This window comes from Anomaloglossus baeobatrachus, chromosome 2, assembly GCF_048569485.1.
Source record: "Anomaloglossus baeobatrachus isolate aAnoBae1 chromosome 2, aAnoBae1.hap1, whole genome shotgun sequence".
NCBI classification, from domain to species: domain Eukaryota; kingdom Metazoa; phylum Chordata; class Amphibia; order Anura; family Aromobatidae; genus Anomaloglossus; species Anomaloglossus baeobatrachus.
In genome coordinates this window covers 424,462,879-424,483,624 of record NC_134354.1, presented here as the reverse complement: position 1 = coordinate 424,483,624, position 20,746 = coordinate 424,462,879, and the positions used below count along the sequence as shown (strand labels likewise).

Below are 20,746 nucleotides of genomic sequence, written 5' to 3'. Positions count from 1 at the left end.
CGAAAAAAAACGCATCGCGCCGGATTCGGCGCGACTTACAATGCAAGCCTATTGACGCCGGATGCAACGTCCTGCGGCAAAAAACGTATCCGGCCGCTGGATGCGGTTTTTTGAACTGCGCATGCTCAGTATCATACCGGATCCATCAAAAAACGGACGGGCCGCATGGAAAAACTTATGCAACGGATCAGTTTTTTTTGCCGCATCCGTTGCATAGGTTTTTGAGCCGGATTATGCCTGATGCAAAAAAACTGATGTGTGAAAGCAGCCTTAACTGAGCTGTTCTCCATAGACTGAAATGTTAAAAAAAAAAAAAAAAAAACCCAGCAGAAATCATTTTGATCAACGGATCTCTGCAGCATCCATTCTAACAGATGGTTACGGGACATATGAACTCAGCCTAACCATGACCATTACAGCTTCCAGAAAGAGTAAAGCAGCTCTTCATACTTACTGTTCCTGAACAAGTTTGGTATAGGCACCAGCATTTAACGTCTCTCTAATCCAATCACAAATGTGGGAGCTTTCTCCAGGGCATCGAGGGAAGCCATATACCCCTAAACATAAAGACAAAAGTAATTAATAAAATCATACATACCATTAAATGAAAATATTCAAAGTAGTTTGGTTTTTTTCTATCACCCCCCGTTTTGTCAATACAGTGTATGGTAAAATGAACCCTGCAGCTTATCTTGGAAAAACAAGCCCTTATTTGGCTAAGGGAAATTATATACCGTATTTTTCGGACTATAAGACGCACCTGACCATAAGATGCACCCTGGTTTTAGAGTAGGAAAATAGGAAAATAAAATTTTAAGCAAAAAATGGAGTCATGACACACTGTTATGGGGCGAGGATCTGCTGCTAACACTGTTATAGGGGTAATGTCCCCAAATTCTCTACTAAGATACCCCATCCTGGTAATGATCCTCCTGCCTTGTATATACCCCCATCCTTGCTCATAATATACCCCCATGCTGGTATACGGCCCGCAACCTGTGGCACATAAAAAAAAAAAAATAAAAAAAGAAGGGAATTTTGTTTACTTACCGTAAATTCCTTTTCTTCTAGCTCCAATTGGGATACCCAGACAATTGGGTGTATAGCTACTGCCTCCGGAGGCCACACAAAGCATTACACTTAAAAGTGTAAGGCCTCTCCCCTTCTGCCTATACACCCCCCGTGGGATCACGGGTTCCTCAGTTTTAGTGCCAAAGCAAGAAGGAGGAAAGCCAATAACCGGTTTAAGAACAAATTCAATCCGAAGGAACATCGGAGAACCGAAACCAGTCAACATGAACAACATGTGTACCCGAACCAACAAAAATCCCTAAGCAAACAGGGCGGGTGCTGGGTCTCCCAATTGGAGCTAGAAGAAAAGGAATTTACGGTAAGTAAACAAAATTCCCTTCTTCTTTGTCGCTCCTAATTGGGAGACCCAGACAATTGGGACGTCCAAAAGCAGTCCCTGGGTGGGTATAATAACCCCTCGTGATAGGACCGTAAAAACAGCCCTACCCTACAGGTGGGCCGTCGCCGCCTGAAGGACTTGTCTACCTAGGCTGGCGTCCGCCGAAGCGTAGGTATGCACTTGATAGTGTTTGGTAAAAGTGTGCAGACTCGACCAGGTAGTCGCCTGGCACACCTGCTGAGCCGTAGCCTGGTGTCGTAATGCCTAGGACGCACCCACGGCTCTGGTAGAATGGGCCTTCAGCCCTGAGGGAACCGGAAGCCGAGCAGAACGGTAGGCTTCAAGAATTGGTTCCTTGATCCACCGAGCTAGGGTGGATTTGGAAGCTTGCGACCCTTTGCGCTGACCAGCGACAAGGACAAAGAGTGCATCCGAGCGGTGCAGGGGCGCCGTGCGGGAAATGTAGATCCTGAGCGCTCTCACGAGATCCAACAATGCAAATCCTTTTCACATTGATGAACTGGATGAGGGCACAAGGAAGGCAAGGAGATATCCTGATTAAGATGAAACGGGGATACCACCTTAGGGAGAAACTCCGGAATAGGTCGCAAGACCACCTTGTCCTGGTGAATCACCAGGAAGGGAGATTTGCATGACAGCGCTGCTAGCTCGGACACTCTCCGGAGAGACGTGACCGCTACTAGAAAGGCCACTTTCTGTGAAAGGCGAGAAAGGGAAACATCCCTCATAGGCTCGAAAGGCGGCTTCTGAAGAACAATTAGAACCCTGTTCCGATCCCAGGGCTCTAACGGCCGCTTGTAAGGAGGGACGATATCACAGACCCCTTGCAGGAACGTGCGTCCCTGAGGAAGTCGTGCTAGGCGCTTCTGAAAAAATACAGATAGCGCTGAGACTTGCCTCTTGAGGGAGCTGAGCGACAAACCTTTTTCCAACCCGGATTGCAGGAAGGAAAGAAAAGTAGGCAAACTAAATGGCCAGGGAGAGACTCCCTGAGCAGAGCACCAAGACAAGAATATTTTCCACGTCCTGTGGTATATCTTGGTGGAGGTAGGTTGTCTGGCCTGTCTCATGGTGGCAATGACCTCTTGAGACAATCCTGAACCCGCTAGGATCCAGGACTCAATGGCCACACAGTCAGGTTCAGGGCCGCAGAATTCTGATGGAAAAATGGCCCTTGAGACAGCAAGTCTGGTCGGTCTGGTAGTGCCCACGGTTGGCCTACCGCGAGGTGCCACAGATCCGGGTACCACGACCTCCTTGGCCAGTCTGGTGCGACGAGGATGGCGCGGCGGCAGTCGGACCTGATCTTGCGCAGCACTCTGGGCAACAGAGCCAGAGGTGGAAACATATAAGGAAGCCGGAACTGCGACCAATCTTGAACTAAGGCGTCTGCCGCCAGAGCTCGGTGATCGTGAGACCATGCCATGAAAACTGGGACCTTGTTGTTGTGCCGAGACGCCATTAGGTGGACGTCCGGCATCCCCCAGCGGCGACAGATCTCTTGAAACACGTCCGGGTGAAGAGACCATTCCCCTGCGTCCATACCCTGGCGACTGAGGAAGTCTGCTTCCCAGTTATCCACGCCTGGGATGTGAACTGCGGATATGGTGGAACAAAACCTATGAAATGAAACGAGTAAATCGAGCCAGAGAATAAATTCCATATATAAAAAATTTAGAAATCTTTATTGAAAAAGGTTAAAATAATTTCCTAAAAAAGAGGACACTGACAAAAGGTTCACGGCTACCAAAATGCTAATGTACAAACAAGTAGACATACATAATTACAATTTAATTTTTAATGAGACACACAATAGTCGCTACAAATGCTGCCAAGTAGACATAGAGAAAACAAATCTCCTCAAAAATACAGAGATGGACCCCGCCACACCAAGGCTATTTGCTTTAATATATTTCCATGGGGGTACCCCTGAGGGGGAGGGGAGAAGAGAGCTCCAATCACCACATATAAGAGTATTATCGGATCACAATATTCACCATACTCATATCCTCAAGTATATTCACCATATTCATGTCTCAGCCTTAATGGCATATAATATAGAAATCAAATCCACAGATAAATGGGAGAAATGTGGTGAAAAAAGGTTCTCCTAAGGACAAGGGGCAAAACCAAGCGGTGATAGGAGCTGCGCAATTGGCTCTATCAGAGGAGGTGCAAAATAAAGGACCCCAAAGGTAAAATACTTGCTGCCATACATCAAGATAAAGCCAAATAGTGGCAAATGGTAAGAATGGCAGACCGCTAGATAGATGGTTTAAAGATAGATAAAACCCAAGATGGGACAACAACACGGAAGTATGGAAACAATTCAAAAGGCAGCGAGAGGGTTACCTAAATAAAGCGTGTGCTCAGAATGACAGCCGAGAACCATAAAGAATGCCCCTACGCGCGCGTTTCGCGTCTAGCTTCTTCCAGGGGGTGCAGATAGGCAGTATACCCAGGTTTTTTATACTCACTATAAACCGTGATGAATGATGGCGCTCCTGCGTCCCGCCCTGCCCCCACGACCGCCGGGCGCGGCGTCTGACGTCACCGCGCTCAGCCCACGTCAGACGCGTCATGACGTGGACGGAGGGCGGCGAGGTACATACGACGCGTTGCCATAGCAGCCTGGGAGCCGGCCGAACACAGCAGCGCACGTCACGGTAGATCATAGAACCTGAGCGAAACTCCATGGTAACATAATACCGGACCATCAGAACATACTTAAAGTGACAACGTGCATAAGTTCAGGAATGCAACCATCGGAACCATATGGTATGCATATAATATATGTGATAATAAATAGGTGAACAGTGTAAAGAAAAAAAGAGGGTTAAAAATAATAATGAAAAAATAAATAAATAAATGAATAAATAAATAAAAAAAATAAGAAAAAGAATAAAGAAAAATAAGTGACAATAATAGCAGATGAACATATCGTGAAATCAAGTGAGACCAATAAATAGGCATATTAATGTACTAAATAAATACATACATAAGCGGAATACAAAAAATAAAGGTAATAATAAAAGATCAGACCTACTGGATTAAAATTAGATACATAAAACACAAAGTCAAGATGACAAAGAATAAGGTGGAAACATATAAGGAAGCCGGAACTGCGACCAATCTTGAACTAAGGCGTCTGCCGCCAGAGCTCGGTGATCGTGAGACCATGCCATGAAAACTGGGACCTTGTTGTTGTGCCGAGACGCCATTAGGTGGACGTCCGGCATCCCCCAGCGGCGACAGATCTCTTGAAACACGTCCGGGTGAAGAGACCATTCCCCTGCGTCCATACCCTGGCGACTGAGGAAGTCTGCTTCCCAGTTATCCACGCCTGGGATGTGAACTGCGGATATGGTGGAAGCCGTGTCTTCCACCACGTCAGAATCCGCCGGACTTCCTGGAAGGCTTGCCGACTGCGAATTCCTCCTTGGTGGTTGATGTATGCCACCGCTGTGGAGTTGTTCGACTGAATACGGATCTGCTTGCCTTCCAGCCACTGCTGGAAGGCTTGTAGAGCAAGATACAGTGCTCTGATCTCCAGAACGTTGATCTGAAGAGTGGACTCTTGCTGAGTCCACATACCTTGAGCCCTGTGGTGGAGAAAGACTGCTCCCCACCCTGACAGATTCGCATCTGTCGTCACTACCGCCCAGGAGGGGGGTAGGAAGGATTTCCCTTTCGACAATGAGGTGGGAAGCAGCCACCATCGAAGAGAATCCTTGGCCGCCTGAGAGAGAGAGACGTTGCTGTCGAGGGACCTCGACCTCCCGTCCCATTGGCGGAGAATGTCCCATTGTAGTGGACGCAGATGAAACTGCGCGAAAGGGAGTGCCCCTATTGCTGCCACCATCTTCCCTAGGAAGTGCATGAGGCGTCTCAAGGGGTGTGACTGACCGTAAAGGAGAGATTGCACCCCTGTCTGCAATGAACGCTATTTGACAAGCGGAAGCTTCACTACCGCTGAGAGAGTATGAAACTCCATGCCAAGATATGTTATCGACTGGGTCGGGGTTAGATTCGACTTGGAAAAGTTGATGATCCCCCCGAAACCCTGGAGGGCCTCCAGCGCCACGTTCAGGCTGTGTTGGCATGCCTCTTGAGAAGGCGCCTCGACCAGCAGATCGTCTAAGTAAGGGATCACGGAGTGTCCCTGAGAGTGTAGGACTGCAACTACAGCTGCCATGACTTTGGTGAAGACCCGTGGGGCTGTCGCCAGACCAAAAGGCAGGGCTACGAACTGAAGGTGTTCGTCTCCTATAACGAAGCGTAGAAAACGCTGATGCTCTGGAGCAATCGGTACGTGGAGATAAGCATCCTTGCTGTCTATCGATGCTAGGAAATCTCCTTGAGACATTGCGGCGATGACGGATCAGAGGGATTCCATCCGGAACCGTCTGGTTCCCACGTGGTTGTTGAGAAGCATTAGGTCCCGAACGGGACGGAAAGACCCGTCCTTTTTTGGTACCACAAACAAATTGGAGTAAAAACCGTGACCTTGCTCTTGAAGAGGAACAGGGATCACCACTCCTTCCGCCTTTAGAGTGCACACCGCCTGCAGGAGAGCATCGGCTCGGTCGGGAGGCGGAGACGTTCTGAAGAATCGAGGTGGAGGACGAGAACTGAACTCTATCCTGTACCCGTGAGACAGAATGTCTCGCACCCAACGGTCTTGGACCTGTGGCAGCCAAATGTCGCCAAAGCGGGAGAGCCTGCCACCGACCGAGGATGCGGAGGGAGGAGACCGGAAGTCATGAGGAAGCCGCCTTGGTAGCGGGTCTTCCGGCTGTCTTTTTTGGGCGTGACTGAGCCCGCCAAGAATCTGAACTCCTCTGATCCTTTTGAGTCCTTTTGGACGAGGATAATTGGGACCTGCCCGAACCTCGAAAGGACCGAAACCCCGACTGTCCCATCCTCTGTTGGGGTTTGTCTTGTCTGGGCTGAGGTAAGGATGAATCCTTACCCTTGGACTGTTTTATGATTTCATCCAAGCGCTCACCAAACAGCCGGTCACCAGAAAATGGCAAACTGGTTAAACATTTTTTGGAAGCAGAATCTGCTTTCCATTCCCTTTGCGTAAAACCACGGAGTTAGCAGATGCCACTGCCGTACGGCTCGTAGAGTCCAGGACAGCATTAATCGCGTAAGACGCCAATGCAGACATTTGAGAGGTTAAGGATGCCACCTGCGGAACAGATGTACGTGTGACCGTGTCAATCTGTGCAAGACCAGCTGAAATAGCTTGGAGTGCCCATACGGCTGCGAATGCAGGAGCAAACGACGCGCCGATAGCCTCATAGATGGATTTCAACCAGAGCTCCATCTGTCTGTCAGTGGCATCTTTAAGTGCAGCCCCATCCTCCACTGCAACTATGGATCTAGCCGCAAGCCTGGAGATAGGGGGATCCACCTTGGGACACTGGGTCCAGCTCTTGACCACATCAGGAGGAAAGGGATAACGTGTATCCTTAAGCCGTTTGGAGAAACGCTTATCTGGATAAGCGTGGTGTTTCTGGACTGACTCTCTAAAGACAGAATGGTCCAGAAAAATACTTAATTTCCGCTTGGGAAATCTGAAATGGAATTTCTCCTGTGAAGCTGACTCCTCCACTTGAGGAGCTGGGGGAGAAATATCCAACATTTTATTGATGGACGCGATAAGATTGTTCACTATGGCGTCACCATCAGGAGTATCTCGGGATCAGAATCCTGATCAGCTATTTCCGGCTCATCACACAGAGAATCCTCCTGCTGAGAGCCTGACCAGTGATATGATTTAGGGGGCCGCTCATAGCGAGCTCTCTTAGGCTGTCTGGGACTGTCGTCCGTGTCAGAGCCGTCACCCTGGAATGCATGGGACACCTCCGGAGCCCGGAGCTGTTCCAAATGAGGGGGACCAGGGGACAGTGATTCAACCGTGCCCATGGTCTGCGTTACTGGTCTAGACTGCAAAGTTTCTAGGATTTTAGTCATAGTCACGGATAATCTATCAGCAAAGCTGCAAACTCTGTCCCCGTCACCTGGACAGTATTCACAGGTGGTTCTCCCTGGGTCACCTCTAGCAGAGGCCCCGGCCGAACAAGTGCCACAGGGGCTGAGCACTGCACACAATGGGGGTCAGTGGAACCTGCCGGTAGAGTAGCCCCACATGCGGTACAGGCAGCATAGAAAGCCTGTGCCTTGGCACCCTTGGTTTTGCGGACGACATGCTGTTGTCTCAGAGCAATCCAAGAGGGTATATAGTGAAGAATTACCAGCGCCAGTACAGTGCAATGTATAGCATAAAAATACAAATGAACACTGCAGCACAAGTGGGGTAGGCACCAGAGGTGTCGCTTACCGCCCGCTGAAAGCGGGTGTGTGGTCGCTAGAATCCCGTGCCTGGGTCTCCCATAACTTGTCTCCCCTTCTCCAGCTCAAACAGCACGTCAGGAATGGCTGCCGGCGTTCAGTGAAGAGGGGCGGACCGTGGGCGTGCCTCAGACGAAGAGCGGGAAACCAGCGTCTCACTGTGTTCAGTGTGAGGGCTGGAGTATGTAAAGTAAACTCCAGCCCTCGGCGCTGACGTTCTGCACAGCGTCCCGCCCCCACTCTGACTGGCAGGCCTGGGGGCGGGAACGAAACGAACTAGGCCGGAAAAAGCCGGGGACTGTAGTAGTAAGCGCGGCCGTCAAATATGCACGGCGAGCGCGGAAGTCCCCGGCGAACCACAAGTCCCAGCCGCGCCGCAGTTAAAACTGACAACAGCGGCCGGCGCGACCGTTTCCAAACCATTAACTCCTTCAGCTAGCTGAAGATAGTGTGGCACACGCGCACAGCGCTATTGTCCCGGGCGCACTAACACACCCAGCAATGCTGGTGTGTGTGTGCGCGATTTGCACGGGGACACAGAGTACCTTAATGTAGCAGGGCCATGTCCCTGACGATACTCAGCTCCATGTCCAGCAGATCCCAGGGGCTGTGGATGGAGCACGGTCTCAGTGCCTGGAGACCGGTAAAATCCCACTTCACCCAGAGCCCTAAGGGGGATGGGGAAGGATGCAGCATGTGGGCTCCAGCCTCCGTACCCGCAATGGGTACCTCAACCTTAACAAACACCCGACAAGAGTGGGGTGAGAAGGGAGCATGCTGGGGGCCCTAGTATGGGCCCTCTTTTCTTCCATCCGACATAGTCAGCAGCTGCTGCTGACTAAACAGTGGAGCTATGCGTGGATGTCAGCCTCCTTCGCACAAAGCTTGAAAACTGAGGAACCCGTGATCCCACGGGGGGTGTATAGGCAGAAGGGGAGGGGCCTTACACTTTTAAGTGTAATGCTTTGTGTGGCCTCCGGAGGCAGTAGCTATACACCCAATTGTCTGGGTCTCCCAATTAGGAGCGACAAAGAAAACACAAACGCTCATACTCACCTTACCCCTTACCTCACTCCCTGCAGCATCGCTCCTCCTCCTGTCTGTGTCAGCGGCAGCGCCGCTGAGTGGAGCCGTCCCCGTTCCCCTGCAGCACCACGATGTCCTCCTGGCTGCCGGCAGCTGCGTGTGGTCACGTGCGCACAGCGATGACGTCACGTGCGCACAGCGATGACGTCACGTGCGCACAGCGATGACGTCACGTGCGCACAGCGATGACGTCACGTGCGCACAGCGATGACGTCACGTGCGCACAGCGATGACGTCACGTGCGCACAGCGATGACGTCACGTGCGCACAGCGATGACGTCACGTGCGCACAGCGATGACGTCACGTGCGCACAGCGATGACGTCACGTGCGCACAGCGATGACGTCACGTGCGCACAGCGATGACGTCACGTGCGCACAGCGATGACGTCACGTGCGCACAGCGATGACGTCACGTGCGCACAGCGATGACGTCACGTGCGCACAGCGATGACGTCACGTGCGCACAGCGATGACACGGTGCTACAGGGGAACGGGGACGGCTCCACTCAGCGGCCACCAGGAGGAGATTGCGGTACTGCAGGGGGAACGGTGACAGGTGAGTGTACTGATTCACTGCACCCAGCGCTGATGATGATGCACGGGGGGGCAGTGAATACAGCCGCACATGATCACTCCAGGCTGTAATTGCCAGGGGTGATCATGTGGGCCGGCTGTTTATCCCTCGCCCATCATCCCGCCCACCTGTCAGCGCTGAGATGATGGGGTGTGCATATTAAATGAGCAGGTCCACGTGGTCACGGCAGGCGCTGCTGCAGCCTGCTCATGCCCCCGATGACCTGCTCCACCGCAGCACCCTCATTCCGCGCAGCCCTACATTCAGACCATAAGACGCATCCCCCACTTTCCCCCAACATTTGGGGGGGGAAAAAAGTGCGTCTTATAGTCCGAAAAATACAATATATATTATATATATATATATATATATATATATATATATATATATATATATATATATATATATATATATATCCATACACTCTCACAAAAATGAAAAGTACCTAGTTTCACTTCTCAGATTCCACATATAACCCAGTACAATGAGAATATTGGACCCGTGTTATGCTTATGCATGTGATATGCCATCAATTTATGAGATACAAATACTCGCTTACTCATTTAACAATTTAAAGGGGTTGTCCACTGCTCGGACAAACCTTTCTCAAACACTATGTTTGCCCCAAATATTATTATAATAATAATAATAATAATAATAATAATAATAATAATAATAATAATAATAATAATAATCTATATATAATTGCCTTATTCTGTCTGTCTGTCATGCTCCAAAATAGTGTCCTTACGGTGACACAGCTGATTGGCCGCTGGGCTCGCCATGGCTCCGCCCCCCCACACGGATTGGCCTCTCGCCCCGGCTCTCTGCAGGCCCCGCCCCCCCCTCACACAATGCACGCTCGCTCTGGCCCAACTGACACGGAGCTCCGACTTCCAGGTGAGTACACACACACACATCAGATCACACTCACTCTCACACACACCACATCCACACACTCACAACATCCTGGGATATCGCTTGCTTCTACACCGGCTCCGTCACGATCCCAGCAGCGCCAGACATAACCTTGCGATGCTGGGATCTTAACGGAGCCCGTGAACGCTGGTAACCATTATACACATCGGGTAACTAAGGTCCATTAGTTACCCGATGTGTATCATAGTTACCAGTGTACACCGGCTCCCGGTACACATTTGCAGGGAGCCGGCATTATACTCTTCTCCCCCCAGGACTACTCCTCCTATTATACTCCTCTCTGAGTATAATAGGAGAACTATTATAGCATGGGGGATGTAGCCCGATGGGGGATGTAGCCCGATGGGGGATGTAGCCCGATGGGGGATGTAGCCCGATGGGGGATGTAGCCCGATGGGGGATGTAGCCCGATGGGGGATGTAGCCCGATGGGGGATGTAGCCCGATGGGGGATGTAGCCCGATGGGGGATGTAGCCCGATGGGAGTGCGCAGCATGGGGGATGTAGCCCGATGGGGGATGTAGCCCGATGGGGGATGTAGCCCGATGGGGGATGTAGCCCGATGGGGGATGTAGCCCGATGGGGGATGTAGCCCGATGGGGGATGTAGCCCGATGGGGGATGTAGCCCGATGGGGAGTGCGCAGCATGGGGGATGTAGCCCGATGAGGGGGATGTAGCCCGATGGGGGATGTAGCCCGATGGGAGATGTAGCCCGATGGGAGATGTAGCCCGATGGGAGATGTAGCCCGATGGGAGATGTAGCCCGATGGGAGATGTAGCCCGATGGGAGATGTAGCCCGATGGGAGTGCGCAGCATGGGGGATGTAGCCCGATGGGGGATGTAGCCCGATGGGGGATGTAGCCCGATGGGGGATGTAGCCCGATGGGGGATGTAGCCCGATGGGGGATGTAGCCCGATGGGGAGTGCGCAGCATGGGGGATGTAGCCCGATGGGGAGTGCGCAGCATGGGGGGGGGATGTAGCCCGATGGGGAGGTGCGCAGCATGGGGGGGGGATGTAGCCCGATGGGGAGTGCGCAGCATGGGGGGGGGATGTAGCCCGATGGGGAGTGCGCAGCATGGGGGGGGGATGTAGCCCGATGGGGAGTGCGCAGCATGGGGGGGGGGATGTAGCCCGATGGGGAGTGCGCAGCATGGGGGGGGGGATGTAGCCCGATGGGGAGTGCGCAGCATGGGGGGGGGATGTAGCCCGATGGGGAGTGCGCAGCATGGGGGGGGGATGTAGCCCGATGGGGAGTGCGCAGCATGGGGGGGGGATGTAGCCCGATGGGGAGTGCGCAGCATGGGGGGGGGGATGTAGCCCGATGGGGAGTGCGCAGCATGGGGGGGGATGTAGCCCGATGGGGGGGATGTAGCCCGATGGGGGGGATGTAGCCCGATGGGGGGGGATGTAGCCCGATGGGGGGGATGTAGCCCGATGGGGGGGGATGTAGCCCGATGGGGGGGGATGTAGCCCGATGGGGGGGGATGTAGCCCGATGGGGGGGGATGTAGCCCGATGGGGGGGGATGTAGCCCGATGGGGGGGGATGTAGCCCGATGGGGGGGGATGTAGCCCGATGGGGGGGATGTAGCCCGATGGGGGGGGGGGATGTAGCCCGATGGGGGGGGGGGGGATGTAGCCCGATGGGGGGGGGGATGTAGCCCGATGGGGGGGGGGATGTAGCCCGATGGGGGGGGGGATGTAGCCCGATGGGGGGGGGGGATGTAGCCCGATGGGGGGGGGGATGTAGCCCGATGGGGGGGGGGGATGTAGCCCGATGGGGGGGGGGGGATGTAGCCCGATGGGGGGGGGGGATGTAGCCCGATGGGGGGGGGGGATGTAGCCCGATGGGGGGGGGGATGTAGCCCGATGGGGGATGTAGCCCGATGGGGGGGATGTAGCCCGATGGGGGGGATGTAGCCCGATGGGGGGGATGTAGCCCGATGGGGGATGTAGCCCGATGGGGAGTGCGCAGCATGGGGGATGTAGCCCGATGGGGAGTGCGCAGCATGGGGGATGTAGCCCGATGGGGGGGATGTAGCCCGATGGGGGGGATGTAGCCCGATGGGGGGGATGTAGCCCGATGGGGGGGATGTAGCCCGATGGGGGGGGGATGTAGCCCGATGGGGGGGGGATGTAGCCCGATGGGGGATGTAGCCCGATGGGGAGTGCGCAGCATGGGGGATGTAGCCCGATGGGGAGTGCGCAGCATGGGGGATGTAGCCCGATGGGGAGTGCGCAGCATGGGGGATGTAGCCCGATGGGGAGTGCGCAGCATGGGGGATGTAGCCCGATGGGGAGTGCGCAGCATGGGGGATGTAGCCCGATGGGGGGGATGTAGCCCGATGGGGGGGATGTAGCCCGATGGGGGATGTAGCCCGATGGGGGATGTAGCCCGATGGGGGATGTAGCCCGATGGGGGGGATGTAGCCCGATGGGGAGTGCGCAGCATGGGGGATGTAGCCCGATGGGGAGTGCGCAGCATGGGGGATGTAGCCCGATGGGGAGTGCGCAGCATGGGGGATGTAGCCCGATGGGGGGGATGTAGCCCGATGGGGGGGATGTAGCCCGATGGGGGGGATGTAGCCCGATGGGGGGGATGTAGCCCGATGGGGGATGTAGCCCGATGGGGGATGTAGCCCGATGGGGGGGATGTAGCCCGATGGGGAGTGCGCAGCATGGGGGATGTAGCCCGATGGGGAGTGCGCAGCATGGGGGATGTAGCCCGATGGGGAGTGCGCAGCATGGGGGATGTAGCCCGATGGGGGGGATGTAGCCCGATGGGGGGGATGTAGCCCGATGGGGGGGATGTAGCCCGATGGGGGGGATGTAGCCCGATGGGGGGGATGTAGCCCGATGGGGGGGATGTAGCCCGATGGGGGATGTAGCCCGATGGGGGATGTAGCCCGATGGGGAGTGCGCAGCATGGGGGATGTAGCCCGATGGGGAGTGCGCAGCATGGGGGATGTAGCCCGATGGGGAGTGCGCAGCATGGGGGATGTAGCCCGATGGGGGGGATGTAGCCCGATGGGGGGGATGTAGCCCGATGGGGGGGATGTAGCCCGATGGGGGGGGGATGTAGCCCGATGGGGGGGATGTAGCCCGATGGGGGATGTAGCCCGATGGGGAGTGCGCAGCATGGGGGATGTAGCCCGATGGGGAGTGCGCAGCATGGGGGATGTAGCCCGATGGGGAGTGCGCAGCATGGGGGATGTAGCCCGATGGGGGGGATGTAGCCCGATGGGGGGGATGTAGCCCGATGGGGGGGATGTAGCCCGATGGGGGGGATGTAGCCCGATGGGGGGGATGTAGCCCGATGGGGGATGTAGCCCGATGGGGGATGTAGCCCGATGGGGGATGTAGCCCGATGGGGAGTGCGCAGCATGGGGGATGTAGCCCGATGGGGAGTGCGCAGCATGGGGGATGTAGCCCGATGGGGAGTGCGCAGCATGGGGGGATGTAGCCCGATGGGGGGGGATGTAGCCCGATGGGGGGGATGTAGCCCGATGGGGAGTGCGCAGCATGGGGGATGTAGCCCGATGGGGGGAGGATGTAGCCCGATGGGGGATGTAGCCCGATGGGGAGTGCGCAGCATGGGGGATGTAGCCCGATGGGGGAGTGCGCAGCATGGGGGATGGAGCACGATGGGGAATGCGCAGCATAGGGGATGGGGCACGATGGGGAGTGCGCAGCATGGGGGATGGAGCACGATGGGGAGTGCGCAGCGTGGGGGATGGAGCACGATGGGGGTGCGCAGCGTGGGGGATGGAGCACGATGGGGAATGCGCAGCATAGGGGATGGGGCACGATGGGAGGTGCACACCTCCCCCCAACACACACACACACACAAACACCCAACACCGCGACATACATAAATATACGCACATACCGCACACACACATTGCACAAAACATACCTCCCCCAAAACACACCACACCCACACAAACCGCGCAACACACACACACACACACACACACACAAACGCAACACACATACAACACTGCTCTCACCCCCAGCCACACCCAGACAACACCCAGAACATGTACAGCGCCCTACACAAACACTTGGTAACTACACATAGATAGAGATATAGAGATAGATATAGAGATAGATAGATATATAGATATATATCTATCAAAAATTATACATGAACTACACAATACGTAAATTCTAGAATACCCGATGCGTAGAATCGGGCCACCTTCTAGTAATAATAATAAACACATACTCTCCTATGCTGCTGTTCCAGCAATGTCGGCACTGGATCTCACGGGGCTTGTGTAACATTATGTCATGTGATCCCTTCAATTAACCATTGACCGCTTCACTGCTGAATCCTTTGCATGTAACTGACATATGGGGGAAGTAAGAACAGCTGCAGCCATCACTTCCTCTGGATATCCGATTGAAGGGGGGGGGGGGGGGTACGATGAAGTGGTTGCCGATAACATCACCCAGGCCCGGGAGAGGCAGTGTCGGCACTGCTAGAACAACGCCAGAGGCGAGTATAGGTGTTATTTTAACTTTGGCAAAACAAAGTGATCATGATTGAGAAGAGGTTGTCTGAGTGGTGGGAAATCCACAGACTAAATTTGTCAGAACAGCTGATATCGGCAGGATCAGCTGGCAGTAATGTGCATGGCAGATGCCATACTAATATCAGGGAAGAGAAACAAAATCTGACCTGTCAGATTTTCAATGGATAATCCTTTTGTTCTCCTGGAGAAAAGATACCCCCTAAAAAACAAGTCTGGTGGTGTCTCTCCCATAGAGAATACAGGAAAACTGGATTATGCTGAGCGTGTGTATATAGATGAGGATAGATGGCTGTTGGCAAACGACTGGCGAATAGCTATCTAATGGGTATAGGTTGCTATATGTGTTTATGTTGTCTACCTTGGTGCTGTCCTCCAAATGAGATAAGACTTTTCATGGGAGGTGAAGGACATCTCTGAACAACAGCCCTCCTGCACAAAAAAAAAAAAAAACAAAAAAAAAAAACACTGGTTTAGTCACAAATGTAAAGAACAGTTCCTTTTCCTACTATATCAGTCAATACAAATGTGGTAAAAATCAAAGTGTAATTTACTAATAAAATTTATTTACAGTACAGACCAAGCGTTTGGACACCTTCTCATCTCTAGAACAACTGTTAAGAGGAGACTTTATGCTGTAGGCCTTCATGGTAACATAGCTGCTAGGAAACCACTGCTAGGGACAGGCAACAAGCAGAAGAGACTTGTTTGGGCTAAAGAACACAAGGAATGGACATTAGACCAGTGGAAATCTGTGCTTTGGTCTGAGGAGTCCAAATTTGAGATCTTTGGATCCAGCCACTGTCTTTTTAGAAAAAGTGAACGGATGGACTCTACATGCCTGGTTTCCACCGTGAAGCATGGAGGAGGAGGTGTGATGGTGTGGGGGTGCTCTGCTGGTGACACTGTTGGGGATTTATTCAAAATTGAAAGCATATTAAACCAGCATGCCTACCACAGCATCTTGCAGCGGCATGCTATTCCATCCGGTTTGCGTTTAGTTGGACCATCATTTATTTTTCCATCAGGACAATGACCCCAAACACCTCCAGGCTGTGTAAGGGCTATTTGACTAAGAAGGAGAGTGATGGGGTGCTACGCCAGATGACCTGGCCTTCAGTCACCAGACCTGAACCCAATCGAGATGGTTTGGGATGAGCTGGACCGCAGAGTGAAGGCAAAAGTGCTAAGCATCTCTAGGAACTTCTTCAAGACTGTTGGAAAACCATTTCCGGTGACTACCCCTTGAAGCTCATCAAGAGAATGCCAAGAGTGTGCAAAGTAGTAATGAAAGCAAAAAGGTGGCTACTTTGAAGAACCTAGAATATAAAGACATATTTTCAGTTGTTTCACACTTTAAGTGTTTCATTCCACATGTTCTAATTCATAGTTTTGATGCCTTCAATGTGAATCTACAATCTTCAGAGTCCTGAAAATAAAGAAAAAAAAACTCTTTGAATGAGGAGTGTCCAAACTTTTGGTCTGTACTAAGAGATAGATATCTCTATATATCTCCTTTTCTAGGTAAAACAGTGCATATCTGCTTTAAAAACAAACAAACAATCTGGAAGAAAAACTAATGTCATCTGATGGAGATATCAGCCCAAACTGTCCAGAAGCACAAACGTGGCTCAGATGTGCTTGCACATCCACAAAGGAGAGGTGGAGATGAGCATCACAAGGTGATTTGTGGCTGCATGCCTTTGTGATAATTCCAACATGTTAGATCTTTATTATTCTAACTAGTGATTGAATTGTTGGCAGAACAAGAAACAGTGAGATTAAAAATGGTTGTCTAGCTGCAGGTTTTAAACAAAAGCTCAAAGTAATACTGACTTTACATCTAAAGTTGGGGGGGGGGTCACACGTAGCAACGCAGCAGCGATCACGACGACGACCTGACCTTATCAGGATCGCTGCTGCGTCGTTACATGGTCGCTGGTGAGCTGTCAAACAGGCAGATCTCACCAGCGACCAGCCCATAGCCAGCAGCGACGCGTGGAAGCGATGCTGCACTTGGTAACTAAGGTAAATATCAGGTAACCAAGCAAAGCCCTTCACTGGTTACCCGATATTTACCTTGATTACCAGCGCACACCGCTTAGCACTGGCTCCCTGCACTCCTAGCCATAGTACACATCAGGTTAATAAGCAAACTTTTGCTTATTTACCCGATGTGTACTCTGGCTACGCGTGCAGGGAGCCGGCACTGGCAGCCTGAGAGCGGCGGACGCCAGTAACTAAGGTAAATATCGGGTAACCAGTAAGAAGGGAATTTTGTTACTTACCGTAAATTCCTTTTCTTCTAGCTCCAATTGGGAGACCCAGACAATTGGGTGTATAGCTACTGCCTCCGGAGGCCACACAAAGCATTACACTAAAAAGTGTAAGGCCCCTCCCCTTCTGGCTATACACCCCCCGTGGGATCACGGGCTGCTCAGTTTTAGTGCTAAAGCAAGAAGGAGGAAAGCCAATAACTGGTTTAAACAAATTCACTCCGAATAACATCGGAGAACTGAAAACCGTTCAACATGAACAACATGTATACCCGCAAAAAAACCAAAAATCCCGAAGGACAACAGGGCGGGTGCTGGGTCTCCCAATTGGAGCTAGAAGAAAAGGAATTTACGGTAAGTAACAAAATTCCCTTCTTTGTCGCTCCTAATTGGGAGACCCAGACAATTGGGACGTCCAAAAGCTGTCCCTGGGTGGGTAACTTAATACCTCATGTTAGAGCTGCAAAACAGCTCTCCCTTACGAGGAGGCAACTGCCGTCTGCAGGACTCCTCTACCTAGGCCGGCGTTCGCCGAAGCGTAGGCATGCACCTGATAATGTATGGTGAAAGTGTGCAGACTCTACCAGGTAGCTGCCTGGCACATCTGTTGAGCCGTAGCCTGGTGACGTAATGCCCAGGACGTACCCACGGCTCTGGTTGAATGGGCGTTCAGCCGTGATGGAACCAGAAGCCTAGCAGAACGGTAGGCTTCAAGAATTGGTTCTTTGATCTATCGAGCCAGGGTGGATTTGGAAGCCTGCGACCCTTTGCGCTTACCAGCGACAAGGACAAAGAGTGTATCCGAGCGGCGCAAAGGCGCCGTGCGGGAAATGTAGATTCTGAGTGGTCTCACTAGATCTAACAAATGTAAGTCCTTTTCATACCGATGAACCGGATGAGGACAAAAAGGAAGGTAAGGAGATATCCTGATTAATATGAAACGAGGATACTACCTTAGGGAGAAACTCCTGAATGAGGCGCAACACTACCTTGTCCTGGTGGAACACCAGGAAGGGAGCCTTGGATGACAGTGCTGCTAGCTCAGACACTGTCCGAAGAGACGTGATCGCTACCAGAAAGGCCACTTTCTGAGATAGTCGAGAAGGTGAAACATTCGTCAGAGGCTCGAAAGGCGGCTTCTGGAGAGCAAGTAGTACCCTGTTCAGATCCCATGGATCTAACGGCCGCTTGTACGGGGGGACGATATGACAAACCCCCTGCAGGAACGTGCGTACCTGAGGAAGTCGTGCTAGACGCCTCTGAAAAAAACACCAATAGCGCCAAGCCTTGCCCTTTAAGGGAGCCGAGCGACAAGCCCTTTTCCAACCGAAATTGCAGGAAGGAAAGAAGAGTAGGCAATGCCAATGGCCTGGGGGACACTCCTTGTACAGAGCACCAGTATAAGAAAATCTTCCACGTCCGTGGTAGATCTTAGCAGACGTGGGCTTCCTAGCCTGACTCATAGTGGCAACGACCCCTTGGGATAATCCTGAGGACACTAGGATCCAGGACTCAATGGCCACACAGTAGGTTCAGGGCCGTAGAATTCAGATGGAAAAAACGGCCCTTGGGACAGTAAGTCTGGCCGGTCTGGTAGTGCCCACGGTTGACCGACCGTGAGATGCCTGTCGCCAGAGCTCTTTGATCGCAATGAAAATCGGGACCTTGCTATTGTGCCGATTCTTGACACCCGTCCGGGTGCAGAGACCATTCTGCTGCGTCCACGCCCTGGTAACTGCGGATATGGTGTATGCTCTGTCTGCCACCCACAGCAGAATCCGGCGAACTTCCTGGAAGTCTCGCCGACTGCGTAGTCCGCCTTGGTGGTTGATGTATGCCACCGCTGTGGATTGTCCGACTGAATTCGGATCTGTTTGCTTTCCAGCCACTGCAGGAAGGCTTGTAGAGCAATATACACTGCCCAGAGCTCCAGACAATTGATCTGAAGAGTGGACTCCTCTGAAAAGAGTTCTTGATCGTCTGAGAAAGAGGGACGTTCCTGTGTAGGGACGTCGACTACTCCTCCCATTAGCGAAGAATGTTCCATTGAAGTGGACGCAGATGAAACTGCGTGAAAGGGACTGCCTCTGGATGAGGCGTCTCCTTGAAAGAGAGACTGCACCCCCGTCTGTAGTGAACGCTGTTTGTCCAGCGGACGCTTCACTATCGCTGAGAGAGTGTGAAAACTCCTTGCCAAGATATGCCAGCGATTGGGTTTAACTTTGAAAAGTTGAAGACCCACCCGAAACCCTGGAAAGTCTCCAGCGCCATGTTCAGGCTGTGTTGGCATGCCTCTTAAGAGAGTGCCTTGACAAGTAGGTCGCCTAAATAAGGGATCACAGAGTGACCCTGAGAGCGCGGGACTGCTCACACTGCTGCCGTGAAGTCGGTGAAAACCCGTGGGGCTGTCGCCAGACCGAAGGGTAGGGCTACGAACTGAAGATGCTCGTCTTCAATAACGAATGGTAGCAAACGCCGGTGTCCTGGAGCAATCGGCACGTTGAGATAAGCATCCTGTCTATTGATGCTAGGAAATCCCTTTGAGACATTGAGGCAATGACGGAGCGGAGGGATTCCATCCGAAACCGCCTGGTTTTCACGTGCTAGGTGAGCCGTTTTATGTTGGCACTACGACCAGATCGGAGTAAAAAGCGTATCTTGTTCCTGAGGAGGAACAGGGATTACTACTCTTTCTGCCTTCAGAAGAGCCTCGGCTCGGCCGGTGAGGAAGTTTTGGGACAAACTGTCTCTCATCCACCGGCCTTTGACCTGTGGCAGGTAAGTGTCGCTAAAGCGGGGGAGTCTGCGACCGATCGGGGACGCGGAGTGAGAGGGCTGAAAGTCATGAGGAAAACGCCGTGGTAGCGGTTCCTCCTGCTGCTTTCCCCGGGCGTGATGGAGCCCGCCAGGAATCTGCGCCCCTCTGAGCCTTTTGCGTCCTTTTGGACGAGGACCACTGGGACCTGCCCGAGCCTGGGAAGGACCGAAACCTCGACTGTCCATTCTCCTGTTGGGTTTTGTTTGATGTGGGCCGGGGTAAGGAAGAATCCGTACCCTTGTACAGTTGAATGATTACATCCAACCACTCACTAAACAGTCTGTCACCAGATAACGGCAACCTGGTTAAGCACTTTTTTGGAAGCAGCATCTGCTCCAATCCCTTAACCACTAGGCTCTGCGTAAAAACACGGAGTTGGCGGACGCCACTGACGTACGGCTCGTAGCGTCCAGGACAGCATTAACAGCTTGAGTCGCAATGCCGACATTGCGAGGTTAAGGACGCTACTGCGGCCAAGATGTACATGTGACAGCGTCCCCCTGTGCAATACTAGCTGAAATAGCTTGGAGTGCCTCTACGGCTGCGAATGCCGGAGCAACCGATCCGCCGATAGCTTCATAGACAGATTGCAACGAGAGGTCTATCTGTCTGTCAATGGCATGTTTAAGTGAAGTCCCATCTTCCACTGCAACTATGGATCTAGCTGCAAGCCTGGAGATTGGGGGATCCACCTTTGGACACTGGGTCTAGCGCTTGACCACG

The 20,746-nt window shown here is 52.7% G+C and overlaps 1 protein-coding gene across 2 annotated transcripts in view; it reads right to left on the bottom strand.

The window, feature by feature from the left end:
• The window catches only part of PPT1 (palmitoyl-protein thioesterase 1), a 100,934-nt gene that overhangs the window by 54,139 nt on the left and 26,049 nt on the right, over positions 1-20,746 (bottom strand). For both annotated transcript variants that reach the window (XM_075336211.1, XM_075336210.1), the window contains exons 4-5: positions 15,291-15,361; positions 455-557 (exon numbers count right to left, since the gene is read on the bottom strand). In XM_075336211.1, coding sequence (XP_075192326.1) covers positions 455-557; positions 15,291-15,361 — 174 coding nt within the window. The remainder of the gene's footprint in view (positions 1-454; positions 558-15,290; positions 15,362-20,746) is intronic.